This window comes from Podarcis filfolensis (assembly GCF_964270895.1).
Source record: "Podarcis filfolensis genome assembly, chromosome: 7".
NCBI classification, from domain to species: Eukaryota; Metazoa; Chordata; class Lepidosauria; order Squamata; family Lacertidae; genus Podarcis; species Podarcis filfolensis.
The window spans coordinates 57,787,607-57,800,182 of record NC_139603.1 but is presented as its reverse complement, the minus strand read 5'-3'; the positions used below and the strand labels follow the sequence as shown (position 1 = coordinate 57,800,182).

General features: G+C 42.8%; 2 protein-coding genes across 9 annotated transcripts in view; one reads left to right on the top strand and one right to left on the bottom strand.

The window, feature by feature from the left end:
• The window catches only part of LOC310766740 (uncharacterized protein C8orf34 homolog), an 85,366-nt gene extending 82,013 nt beyond the window's left edge, over positions 1-3,353 (bottom strand). For 2 of the 4 annotated variants that reach the window (XM_083623334.1, XM_083623333.1), the window contains exon 1: positions 2,489-2,572. In XM_083623334.1, the coding sequence (XP_083479460.1) occupies positions 2,489-2,494 (6 nt within the window). In that variant the 5' untranslated portion in view covers positions 2,495-2,572. Of the gene's footprint in view, positions 1-2,488; positions 2,573-2,784 lie in introns of those variants that run through there. The other 2 variants (XM_083623331.1, XM_083623332.1) reach the window with 2 other exon arrangements.
• Positions 2,666-12,576, top strand: part of LOC310766820 (uncharacterized protein) — a gene marked incomplete at its 5' end in the record, with an annotated part of 78,542 nt that continues 68,631 nt past the window's right edge. For 4 of the 5 annotated variants that reach the window (XM_083623479.1, XM_083623480.1, XM_083623477.1 and 1 more), the window contains 2 exons: positions 2,666-2,817; positions 9,079-9,138. In XM_083623479.1, the coding sequence (XP_083479605.1) occupies positions 2,666-2,817; positions 9,079-9,138 (212 nt within the window). Of the gene's footprint in view, positions 2,818-3,728; positions 4,248-9,078; positions 9,139-12,576 lie in introns of those variants that run through there. The other variant, XR_014550425.1, reaches the window with a different exon arrangement.

The following is a 12,576-nucleotide window of genomic DNA, read 5'->3' as shown; positions in this document are numbered from 1 at the left end:
AAATGCCTAGGCTCCTCTTGCTAAGAAAATGCCAGACTGGTCAAAATCCAGTAGGCTACAAATATTCAGTTATGCTGAATTAGTGTGCTCAAGACCCAGAAGCCACACAGAATTCTCACCAAATATTAAGTCCTCAATGTAAGTGGCTAATGAATGTGGCAAAGATATATAATGTACTACTGTTTTATACTTCTCTAAATTGAGTATATTTATTTGTTAGTGTTGTGCTCCTATTTTCCACAAGTTACATAATACTTTGTTCTGTCATTCCAGAGCAGCCTTTCTCAACCACAAGTCCTCAGGTGTTGGACTACAACTCCCATCATTCCTAGCAAGCAGGGCTAGTGGACAGGGATAATAGAAGTTGTAGTTCAGGAAGGGGGGGCGGAGGTTGAAAAAGGCTGCTCCAGAGGGTGGGACCCAAATCAACAAATTATAAGGGGACTTCAACTAAACATTAGGAAGAACTTCTGGTTGGTACGAGCTATTTGGCAAATGGAACAGGCTGCCTTGGAAGGTGGTCGAATCCCTTCATTAGATGTTTTTAAGCAAAGGCTGGGTGATAAGCTATCAGAGATGCTGTAACAGTGGATTTCCTGCAATAAATAGCAGGGTGCTTGGACTAAGTGACCTTTGATGTCCCTTCCAGCTCAATTATTCTTTGCCTACATTCACAAAGACCAAGTAGACTTAAGTAGGTATGATTTCCCTGACATAAAAATAATAGAGATTATTCTACCATCTGATTCCCTAACGGTCCACTAGAAGTATGGCAACATAACATTTTGAGGGAGAAATGTGAATAAAACTTAAATATTAAAACTATTTGACACCTCTTGTAAAGGTTAACAAAGAAATTGAAGTTGCAGTTGGGAACTGGACACTTCTTTGATCCTCAGCCACTATATTCTTTAGAAGTACCACTTCATTTCACAATATGCACAATATTACAATGAGTACATTTTTCATTACAGCTTGGAAGCAGTTTCCTGGCAGTTTGGTAAAATGGTTTTGGGATAAATATGTTAGTTTTTTTAATTCTTCATACATAAGTATAAGACCAAGGCTTGTGTCACAAAAAAAATTTAATGGTAAAAAAATGAATACAGTACTAAAGGCATAATTGCTTTAAAATGTTACAGGAAATTTGGCCAGCCCTTTCTTTATAGATGTTTATATCAAAGCAAAAGCTATACAGAGAAATGCTGCAACCTGTGGAGAACAAACAGAATAATTCCAAATGCAGAAGGACATAAAGAAATAAAGCCTTAAAATGCTCCAATGGGACGGGTCACTTTTATAACTTATCTTCTCTTTTTTAAAAAATCTGCTTTGTGCTTCCAGTAAATCCTGAATTAATCTCTCGCGTGGTATTTTTGTTTCAGATCAGTCAAAAGAAGATAATAGCTCTGGTGTTATCTATGCTGGTGTGTGCAGCATGCTTAAGTCCTCAGCTATCCTCTGGTTTGCTCTCAGAGCACAGCAATGCTGCTTTTGCATTATATCCTGAAGCAAACACTCCCATGTGCTGAGTCTGCATGTGGAGCCCTCACCAGTCCCCCTGTCCAGTGAGACTCTAGAACACTTTCCATCCCTCACATTGACATGACAGGGAGGGTGAAGCACAGCAGCCTGGGGCTGCCTTCCGTGGCTGGGCAGTGCAAAGTCACTCTCTGACCCTGTGCCCTGGCAACTAAGAGGACACTTTCTGCCCTGGATTTGCCCGCACAGAGCCAGGCAGTAATCCACAAAAGGCTGGACTATGCACAGCCTAAAGGTGACAGATGATTCCAACTCAGTCCAGTTTTGCTGACTCTCAGCAAGCGTAGTGACAGGAAAAAATAATCAAGGAATGTCTTCAATGGAACCGACTGTCCCTCTCTACACACGTGACTGCTCAGTTTTAGTGTTTGAAATGTTAGACCCATATAAAGAGAAGAGGAAGGAGAGTTGCAAGCACATGCAACAGAGAACATGTATGCAGGCAAAGGAGCTCAATAAAAAATAAAATAAAACTATGTAGGATGAAAGAATTCGTATTAGTGGGAAAGACAAAAAAAGAAGACAGATCAAATACAGAACATGTGGATTAATAGCAAGAGAACAGTAAAAGGCAGGAGAAAGGGTGCAAATATATATGGATGCAGTTAAGCAAAGAGATAGCATTAACATCTGAGAAAGACTTGTGCGCCTGCCAGAAAGAGAAAACGTGCAAGAAGGTTGCCTGAGTCACTGGTGAGCAGGGCTTCTTTTTATCCTTAACAGGTGCACAACAGAAGGAATACTAAGTGCAGCAACACAGTAGGGAGGAGAGAAGTTGCTCTTGGTATGAGATGCTCCTCCTGTGCAATTCTCAAAAGAACAGGAGCACGACCCTAAAGTGAAAACGGGCGGGCGCGAAGGGAGAGTTTGGAAGAGGGGGAAACGAAGAGCGTGTGCGAGAGAGCGAAACAGGAGGCACAGGTGAATTCTCTGAGGTGAAGCATACCTGCATGCAAGCTGCAGCGAGGTACACACACACACACCCGTAAGCAGGTAGTCCCGCTCGCGGGCCCTCGGCCCTCAGACCGGTCTCTCACTTGTTCCTGGTGTGCCTCACAATTTCAATTGAAGGCGAGGCTGAAAGTTAACTCGGCGTGACCCGCGCGCGCGTTTGCCCAGGCGGATGGCGCGCGCGCAGGGCGGCTGCTGCTGCTGCTGCTGCTGCTGCCGAAAGGAGCCGAGTGCCCCGGGCTCGGGGCAAGCCAAGGGAGCAAGCCAGCCGGTGGCCCGAAGCCGCCTTACCTCGAATAGGGGCCCGATCTTGTTCTTCTCCAGGTAGGCTTGAATCCTGTTCTGCTGGTGAGACGCCATCAGATTCAGCTGCCGCCCGGGGCGAAGGGGCTGGCGTGGCCGGGTTGTTGTTGTTGTTGCTGCTGCTGCTGCTGCTTCAGCGACTCCCGAGGTCCCCTTTTGCTCTGAAGCAAAGAGAGGAGGGAGGGAGGGAGGGAGGAGCCGGCGGGACACAGACGGAGAGACCGGCGTGGAGAGGTCCGGCGGACGGCGCAAACTCGCCTCCCTAGAAGCCCGCCCGCGCGTCAGAGCCGAGCCCAGCCCAGGCTGCGAGGCGGGAAAAGGCTGGGGTCTCTGCCTCCATGCAGCGCCGGGTGCTTGGAGGGAGACGGCGGGAGCAGCCCTTGCGCGAGCGCTGCCTGGCTGCTCCACACACACTCGCTCCTTGGTTACAGCGAGCGGAGGAGCCGCGGCTCCGAGCTGAAGCCGCCTCGCCAAGCTTCGCCTCCCTAGCGACAGCGCCTCTCGCAAAGCCAATGGCAACGGCGCTGCTCTTTCCCAAGCGCGGCCAGGCGGGGGAGCCGCTTCCCTCGCAAAGGAGGAAAAGCGTTTCCTAGGCGGCGTGGCGTCTCCCGCCCCCGGTGGAAAAATGTGGGGAAGCCACGGAGGGGCTGCGGGAAGAGGGCGCGCGGTGGGATGGCATGCACGGAGGAGGGCGCTTCCGAGTCTAAAACGCGTGCTCGGCGTCACTTGTGAAAACGCTTTCGGACGCCAGAAACACAAACCAAGAGACCCTCAAGTTCCAAGAGGCTCTTTCACGCGTGTTGTTTTTGATTCTCTACAGTCCTTTTGGCCGTTGCAGACAACCCCGGGGAAGCTAGAAAGCATGGAGGGACGAACATCCCCCCTCATATTCACTCTGAATCTTATTTTTTTTATTTTGCCTATTTTGGAGGTTCTCAGATACTGAGGAAGGGTAGAAATTTTGGAGAACTATGCAAGTGTCGTAACAGCCCGTGAAGATGTATCTTCTTTAAATATTAATAATAGTCTCTAACAGATCCATGTTACTTTATTTCCCATAAATAATCACCTGTCCTCAACCATTTGCACCACAGGGTCTTTTCAGGAGTACATGCCATTTCCCCCCACAACTGAAGCACACAGCCCCAATAGGAATGTTTAATATCCCTTCTGGAATACGCTGACATGAGTCCCCTGTCACACCTGAAGGGGCTGCCATCAACCACGCTACTCCATTAAAAAGTCACTCCCAAGGACTATTAAAGTATGTGGGCCTAAAACCTTTAGGGCACGGGTGGGCAAGGTACACAGTCCCTCCTGAAGAATATGATGGGGGAGACATGTGAGTTATTGGGTGGGGACAAAGGGAAAGGGTGACAGAACAATGAATGCAGCTCTTTGTAAAGTCAATTCCAGCTACGCAATTGTCAGAGGTTTCTACACCCATCCAGGTGAGCAAGAGGCAGTTTCATAGTTTCAGCACAGAAAAAGTACTCAAGGAGGGTGCAGAGGAAGGACATTCAGGAGTGTGGGCTGGAGAGCGGATTTGCGGCCCACATAGTACTGAGGGCTGGATAGAGAGGCCTGGGGAGCTATGCTCAGCCCCCTGGGATTCTCTACCCTAGCTTTTAAGGCTGGGGCTTTGGCAGAGGCGGCCATTAATATTTTGACTTTGTAGGGCTGCAGTTTTTAACCTTGCTGCTTTCCTCACAATAGGACTTGCACAGCACTTACTTAAGAAAGTGCCATTACACAGGTGCAGAGTGCAATTATGTCCTGCTCTTCCTCTAAAAAAGAGAATCCGTTATTATTATTTTCAGCACATCCATGGACAGGAAAAGAGCTTCCATGTAAGAGGACCTAAATATGGTTTTCAGGCAAGATTGACTCTATATTTCTCACTTAGAAATTAAGCCATACTGTATCAGTTTTTGAATTCATGTATTGTTTACACCTACGCATCTGTTGCTGAAAAACTAAGCACATAAAATATGAGGAACACTTGCTTCTAGTTGTATGCAGTTTTCCTTGCACCCATAATCTCCTTAACTACAGTATTTAATATCCAGAACACTTTTTTCCTCTAAATTAAAATAACAAAGTATTGCAATCAGTAAACCACAAAAAGGAAATAACTGTTGTTTCATTTGAGTCAGGACACATCAGAGCACATCAGAAAATATTTGCAATGCATAGCTGCCCTGTAAATGTGCAGTAATAATCTCAGCTCGTGAGTAGAGTTCATTACACCAGACTAATCATAATCAACCTTTTCTTGTCTGAGATTTGGGATAATATCTTCCAAATACTAAACTAAACCATAAAAAAGCTCCTCAAAGCAAGGAACTTCTTGTTGCTTTTCTGGCTTTCAGAGAAACAACACTGAACATTCTCAGAGTCAATGTATGAATCTTATGCTAATGCCACCACATAGAGCTGTTTTTGAAGCAGTCAGGACTCATCCTGTGGCTGTGCTGGACATGCCTCATAACAACAGATGGAGTAAGAGCTTTCCTAATAGGACAGACTTTCCACCAGCCCACTTTGTCACATCCTTTTTCTGCTTAGAGACGCATGAGGGAGATCTCTTTGCATTGATATGCTTTTGATTAGGATTGGCTGAGTGGTAAAAGAGCTGATTAGTCAAGGGAACCAGAGGTTGGCAGAAATGCCTCTATAGTCCAAAGGAAGTATATAATGTGTGTGGAACAGGAAAGAGTGTGTGGCTTTGAAAGTCTGAGGAACACCTTTTTTTAATTGCTTGACATTTTTGGGAGGAGGTCTGTGCCCCAGTAGTTCTAGTGGACCAGCACCCACTGGGCAATTGGTATAGGTTGTTTTTTTATAATAATAATAATAATAATAATAATAATAATAATAATAATAATAATAATATAATAACGCAACACAATCTCATTGAGTTCAGTGTGGCTTACTTTCAGGTACATGTCTTTGGGATTGCAGCCTTAAGGTACCATCCAAACCCACATCCTCTTCCCAACTGGCAGAGCCACCTCCACAGCTCAGCCATTCATGGTGATGAAAACAGGAGAAGGGGCAGAACAATTTGGCCAGATCCATGTGCCAGTTCAACACTGGCACACTGATTGGTTCTGGATTGGGCCTGATGCCATCAGTGGATCCCAGGCTGACTCATCTCCACCCTTGGATGTGAGTGGAAGTGAGGGATTGGTTCCAATGAAGTGATGCTTGCATCACTCTATTGCTGGGATTCTGGCTCAGCCAGCAAAGCTGAATGGGACAGCACCTCTGTTCAATCTAAAACCCCCATAACCAGGTCTAAGAGGTGTTTGGATTGCTCTGTTAGGGTTGGAACCAGACTTCCAGTGCAGTCCTAATCATATCTACTCACAAGTGAGTCCTGTTGAATTCAGTGGGGCTCACATAAAGATAAGTAGGGTTAGGATTTCATGCTTAGAGTCCCATTGATTTCAGTTAGTAAGCTATAAGCATAAAGTCTGGATTCAACTCTTAGTGTATTAAGTGGATTTTCGTTCTTGCAACCTTTGAAGCTTCTAAGTTGATTGAGAGTAGAGTCTTGAGAGTAATCTTGAAAACCCAATATTTTGTCTACTGAATTACATGAGCTCTTAAACCCATTTTGTTGTGTTTTCATAAGTTGTGCCTATTCTGATAATGTCTACAGAGTTTCAGAAGTGTCTCGTGCATCTTTGAACTGTGTGATACATTTAAAAATACTGAGGACTCGCCATTTCCGTTTATGGGGCTATAATGAACCCTCAGTCATCACAGGAAAATCAGAACTGGATTTAAAGACTTGAGTGCCTAATAAAATACGTGTTCTGCAGAAAGAATTGATTGTGTAAGCACTAGAAGAAAAAGAAATTGAAGTGATAATTTGGCTTTCTGCAAAGGACACAAATATGAAGTGCCAAGCCATTCTATTCTGATTACAAGTTGATCCATATGCTATGTATGGAACTTCTTTTTCCATTTTCATCTGGGTATCTGAAACATATTTCATTGTATCAAGTTCAATTGCTGTAAGTAATGTAAGCAGACAATAAGGAATTCTAAAAAGAGTTTGAGGAGAATGTTGCTAAAACATAAAGACAAACAATGAAAAGGTTTTTAAATACAATGGATGTGTGGGATACATTCTTTGTCTTTTATTGAAAATTCCCTGCGTTCTTACAGAACTCTCCAACTTTGCTGTATCTTGAAAGATCAATGTTCCAAAAGGCATTTGTTAATACAAAATTACTTCAGATTATAGATTGGAGTAAACTTGCAATACAAAAAAGGTCCTCAAACAGAATTCTGAAATGACCATAACTTTCTGTTCCTTTGTCAAGGTTGATGTCATGGAGAATTGCCCAGATTAAACCTTAATCAAAGCCCATTCTTTCTCATCCAATCAAGTGTGTTCATAAATGAAACATATTGAAGCCTTCCAAACATAACTAAGATAAATAGATTGACTCCTGCCTCTTATTCTTTTCCAAATACAGAGTTGGAAGGATCAGAAAAATATGGTAGAAGTTTTTAGATATGAAACAAAAACCCCAGTATATTCCATGGCTGATCCATTAGGTCACATCATTATGAATCAATAAAATGGATTCACATAGCACATTGCATTCAAAACTATTGGTTGTGGGCAGAGCAAACCTGCTCCATATTAAAAATATATATAGTAGTTTGAGAGAGCTTAGAGAAGATATTATGACTCTTTCCAAATTGCATAGTTCTTCATAAATTAGTGAGACTTATTTCCAGATTTTTAAAGACCAGGATCTTTAGCTTTCATTTCTAGTCTCTCTTGATACCCTTCCAGCAATAAATGCTAGAAATATCAAAGAACAAGAAGATGGGGGCAAAATGGTCCCTTTATTGAAGGTGGGGTGAACTATTGGCTCAAAGGTACATTTCCCATTCAGTTTACTGAATTCACTACAGAATTGAGACTTGGAATAGCTCTGCTAAACTTTATAGGGAGTATTTGCTCTAGCCATTTGGAGATGTTACTAAGTAAGTACCAGAGTTCGAGGTTTCTGTTGGGATCTTTAAATATGTTGGGATCTTCAAAGCCTTCAGTCAGAGGAATTTGGCACTCTCCAGGTGCCCGGCTTTGATTCCATGTTGACCTCCCCGTCAGCGACTCCCGGCAAGACAAGGCGAGGTCTCTATCGGCCGATCCTCCTCACGAACGTGAGAAGAACACAACCATCCCTCCTCCCTCACTCCCTGCCATCCCCAGGGAGGGGAAAGAGACAGACAGAAATGTCTTTACATGCCTTTATTTCTGTCTTTCCAGCAGTACAGAAAACGTGTCTGCACTCCTCAGCAGCAACAGCAGAGAGGGAATAACTCCACCCATGTACTTCCAGTACAGGGTCATGTGCCACTCTGAGCTAACATCCGGTGCTCAGTGCACAGAATAGACTGTTCCTTGTTCCCACGGTACAGTCCCAAAACATCAACATCCTGTTTGGCTTTCCAGCCATCTGGAGCACTCAGCAGCATTGCTCCTTTTTCGTAACAGTTTCAGCCCCCATTCCCCATGCAGAACCACAAAAGTTCATCTTGCATGGTTCTACATGAAGATTGGAGGCTGAAATTTGGACCTTTGGTTTTTACGTGGTAGTAACCCAGCCATCTGCATGGAGCAAATTCATACCACCTATTAAGCCACTAGAGGGGGCATGTGTACAGTTACACATTCCTGTCTACAAAATACTGTATTAGAAACTTACCATAATCAAGCATTCTGCCTTGACCAACTTTAGCTCTTGTGTTTCTCCTTATAGCAGGCCACAATTCAGAACTGCATTGCATAATTGAAACCTGTGATCTGAGGGACTTCTTTTGTTTAGTAAGGGAATACTCTATTTATGCAGAATATATATAGACATTGATATTTTCGGGTACAGAAGAAAATGAAAATTTCCTGTGCATGTGTTACCTATGATCATGCTCTAGGTCTACAGAAATAATAACTGACCCATTTTAGAAATGCTTAATTGTTCACTTAATTGTGCTAGTAGTACACAGCCTTGAAAAATGAATAGTGAGTATTCAAGGCTCAGCTTGCAGATTATTCAGAAATATATCACTTCAGAGTTTGCTATTTTTTTCCACATCAGATCACATTACAATTCTATGGGCTAGCAAATAAGTGTTTATAATGAAATACTTAATTTGGACACTAGTGTATCATTATAACACAAAAGTAATCTGCCAGGATTTTAAACTGGTCTTTGTTCTTTTCACTGATTGATAACTCATTCTATCCCAAAGGTTCAAGAAGAGCTCCCCTGCCCCAGTTCACGTGCCAATGCAGATCAGAAGTTCCTGCAGGTACTATTTCATTTTTTTTAATGCTACAGTTACTAATTGCATGAATATTCTATACCTCTTTTTCCCCTTAAGAGTGTAAGAATTATTGCCAATGGCTTTCTTGCTGGTTTCATTTTATTTGTACCAATAAAGCAGAATGTGGATTAATTACTGTTTTAACAAGGTTTGAGAATTGGAATTAATTATTAGTTCTTTGCAGGCAGATTTCATAGCAACATGATACACAGTTTCTAATAAATTTAGAATGAAATCAGCTTTTATGTTTTTTTACTGAGGCACTCTATTTAGTCAGCCCATCTGGCAGGGTTCAGAGTTATATGTCAGCCTCCCTAATAAAGAATGAAAAAGTTGAGTTTCTCCTCAATTCTTTTTTCCCTGCTGAACTCGGGCATGTATGTTTTATTGCTTCACGAAGGTCTCTTGCTCAGTTTTAAAGTACTTCATTTAAATCATGAATGGGGAACTATCAGGACCAGGAGTCAAATGCTGTGGTCAGAGCCTCTCTCGCTGCTCCTCAGAATCCTACTCTGCCACTCCCTTGACTGGTTTTGCTTAGCTGGAATGCGTTCTTGAACTGTGATCATGTCTGTTGCTTGCTTGGCTGGGGATGGAGCACTGCGTGTGGGGATGTAGAAACCTGTGATGTTTTTGTGGCTGTCATATAGCCTGTTGTGCACAGATAAAACTCTGTCCATGTCCACCCTGGCATGCAACCCTGGAAGGTTGCCCATGACAGAATGTGGACCTCAGGCTAAAAAACTTCCCGCACTCCTGATTTCATGCTTAAAGTCTGTACATACCTATGCAGATGGATTAACTGAGATAGGTACTTAAGGAAACAACAACTGTAGCACATATGGCATTGTAAGAGGAATACTGTAGGTGTATTTTTGGATTTGATTATTATGCTAAATTCAGAGAGAGCTAGAAAAAATGAATAGGTAGGCCTGTTAATATTTTTATAGTGAAGGGGACAAAATGCACCAGCTGAGATAGCATTTGAAAAAGAAAATGGACAAAAATTAATGGAAGCAGAAGAAACATATGAATTACTAGTTTAACTATAAAATGAAAAATGGGAGTAATGATGTGTAGGAATTATGCAGGGCAGAACAGATTTGTCTACTTCAAGGGTAGGGAAAATATAATGGAATAGGGAAAAGAAAATAGTGGGCTTGGTTATATGATTATTGTCAAGAGCTCTGCATGATGCAGTGCTGTCAGTCAAAATAGCAGGGGATAGGGATAAAAGATTTGGTAACTGAGCTATGCTTACAAAGAAAGAGGGGGAAAATGGATGAGGTGACTGCCTGACACTAAAAGCATATGGAATTTTATATCATGGGTCTAATATATTTTCTCCTTGAAAGACTGATTAGAACCATAACAATATGGGTGGCTTTCAAGTAAGCTTTGGAAAATTTGTCTATGTTCTAAAATATAGTGTGGAAAGCTTCTGCTTCAATAAGCTTCTGGCATCTGTTAAGAAAAAGGTCAACAAATTGAGCTTTGGTACAGGGGATTATTATTAATAATATTTATTTGTATAACAGTATTTTATTTGGAACTTTATCGTCTACAGTGGTGCCCCACAAGACGAATGCCTCGCAAAACGAAAAACGCGCAAGACGAAAGGGTTTTTCGATTTTTGCGTTGCTTCGCTAGACGATTTTCCCTATGGGCTTGCTTCGTCTTGCGAGTTTGTTCGCTTTTTTCTTAAAGCCGCTTGAAGAGGCGCAGTTGCGACGGACCATGCTTCGCAAGACGAAAAACATCGCAAGACGAAAAGACTCGCGAACGAATTAATTTCGTCTTGTGAGGCACCACTGTATAGGCGCTGGCGACCCCAAAGTAGATTACAGTGATCCTCAGAACAAAATACATAAAATCATAATTTTTACTGTTTATTATTATTTAAGTGTTTACACTATACAAAAATAGGAAACAAATCTGTCACATTTGGACGACTTATCAATCACAAAATCAGTTTTTCTGAAAGCTTATTTTTTTATCACAGAAGGGTTCACTGCCGTGGTTATCTAAAAAAAACACCAGGCAATTCTGTGAAAACCTAGGGATTGATTGATTGATTGATTGATTGATTGAATTTATACACCACCCTATACCTGGAGGTCTCAGGGCAGTTCACAGAATAAAACCAAAATATAAAAGCACTCAATACATAATCAAAATAAAAGCAGAAACCCAATAACCCCTCCCCCCAAAAAAACCCCACATTTTGAAAGGGCACAGGATGTCAATCAAATCAACCAAAGACCTGGTTAAAAAGGAACATTTTTGCCTGGCGCCTAAAGGTGTATAATGAAGGTGCCAGGTGAACTTGGAGTTTTCCACAGATGAGGAACCAACTGCAGAGAAGGCCCATTCTCGTGTGCTACCCTCCAGACCTCTCAAAGAGGAGGCAGATGAAGAAGGGACTCAGAAGATGATCTCAGGGTCTGGGTAGGTTCATATGGAAAGAGGTGGTCCTTGAGGTATTGTGGTCCTGAGCCATTTAACACTTTATAAGTCAAAACCAGCACTTTGAATTCAGCCTGGAAGCTAATTGGTAGCGAGTGCAGTCGGACCAGGATCAGTGTAATATGCTCACACCATCTTGCTCCCGTGAACAACCTGGCCGCTGAATTTTGCACTAGCTGAAGTTTCCGAACCGTCTTCAGAGGCATCCCTACGTATAATGCATTACAGTAATCTAACCTTGAGGTGACCAGAGCATAGACAACAGTAGTTAGGCTATCCCTGTCCAGATAGGGGCGTAGCTGGGCCACCAGCCGAAGCTGATGGAAGACACTGTGGGCCACTGAGGCCACCTGAGCCTTGAGCAGCAGCAAAGGATACAGGAGTACCCCCAAGCTGTGAACCTGCTCCTTCAGAGAAAGTGTAACCCCATCAAGAGCAGGCAATCTTCCACCTATCCGGTCTAGATAACCACTCAGTAACAGTGCCTCAGTCTTATCTGGATTGTGTTTCAGTATTTTGGCTCTCATCCAGTCCATCCAGTCAAGACACTGGTCCAGCACTTCCACTGCCTCACCTGCAGAGGTAAAGGAGAAATAGAGCCAAGTGTCAGGATAGAACTTTATGTATGCCACAACAGCAGCAAGAATACTTATTGCAAAGTACTGGAAGACACAAGATCTACCCACCCGGGAAGAATGGCAGATGAAGGTGATGGACTACATGGAACTGGCGGAAATGACTGGCAGAATCCGAGACCAGGGAGAAGAGTCGGTGGAGGAAGATTGGAAGAAATTTAAAGACTATTTACAGAAACATTGTAAAATTAATGAATGTTAGAAGGACGTTGGAATGATGTTATGTGGCTTTAGCAGAAATGTTATAAAGGATTTGGGAAAAACTGACTGTTAATTGGTGAAAGGAGGGAAAGTTAAGTTACATTATATTAAGATAAATTAC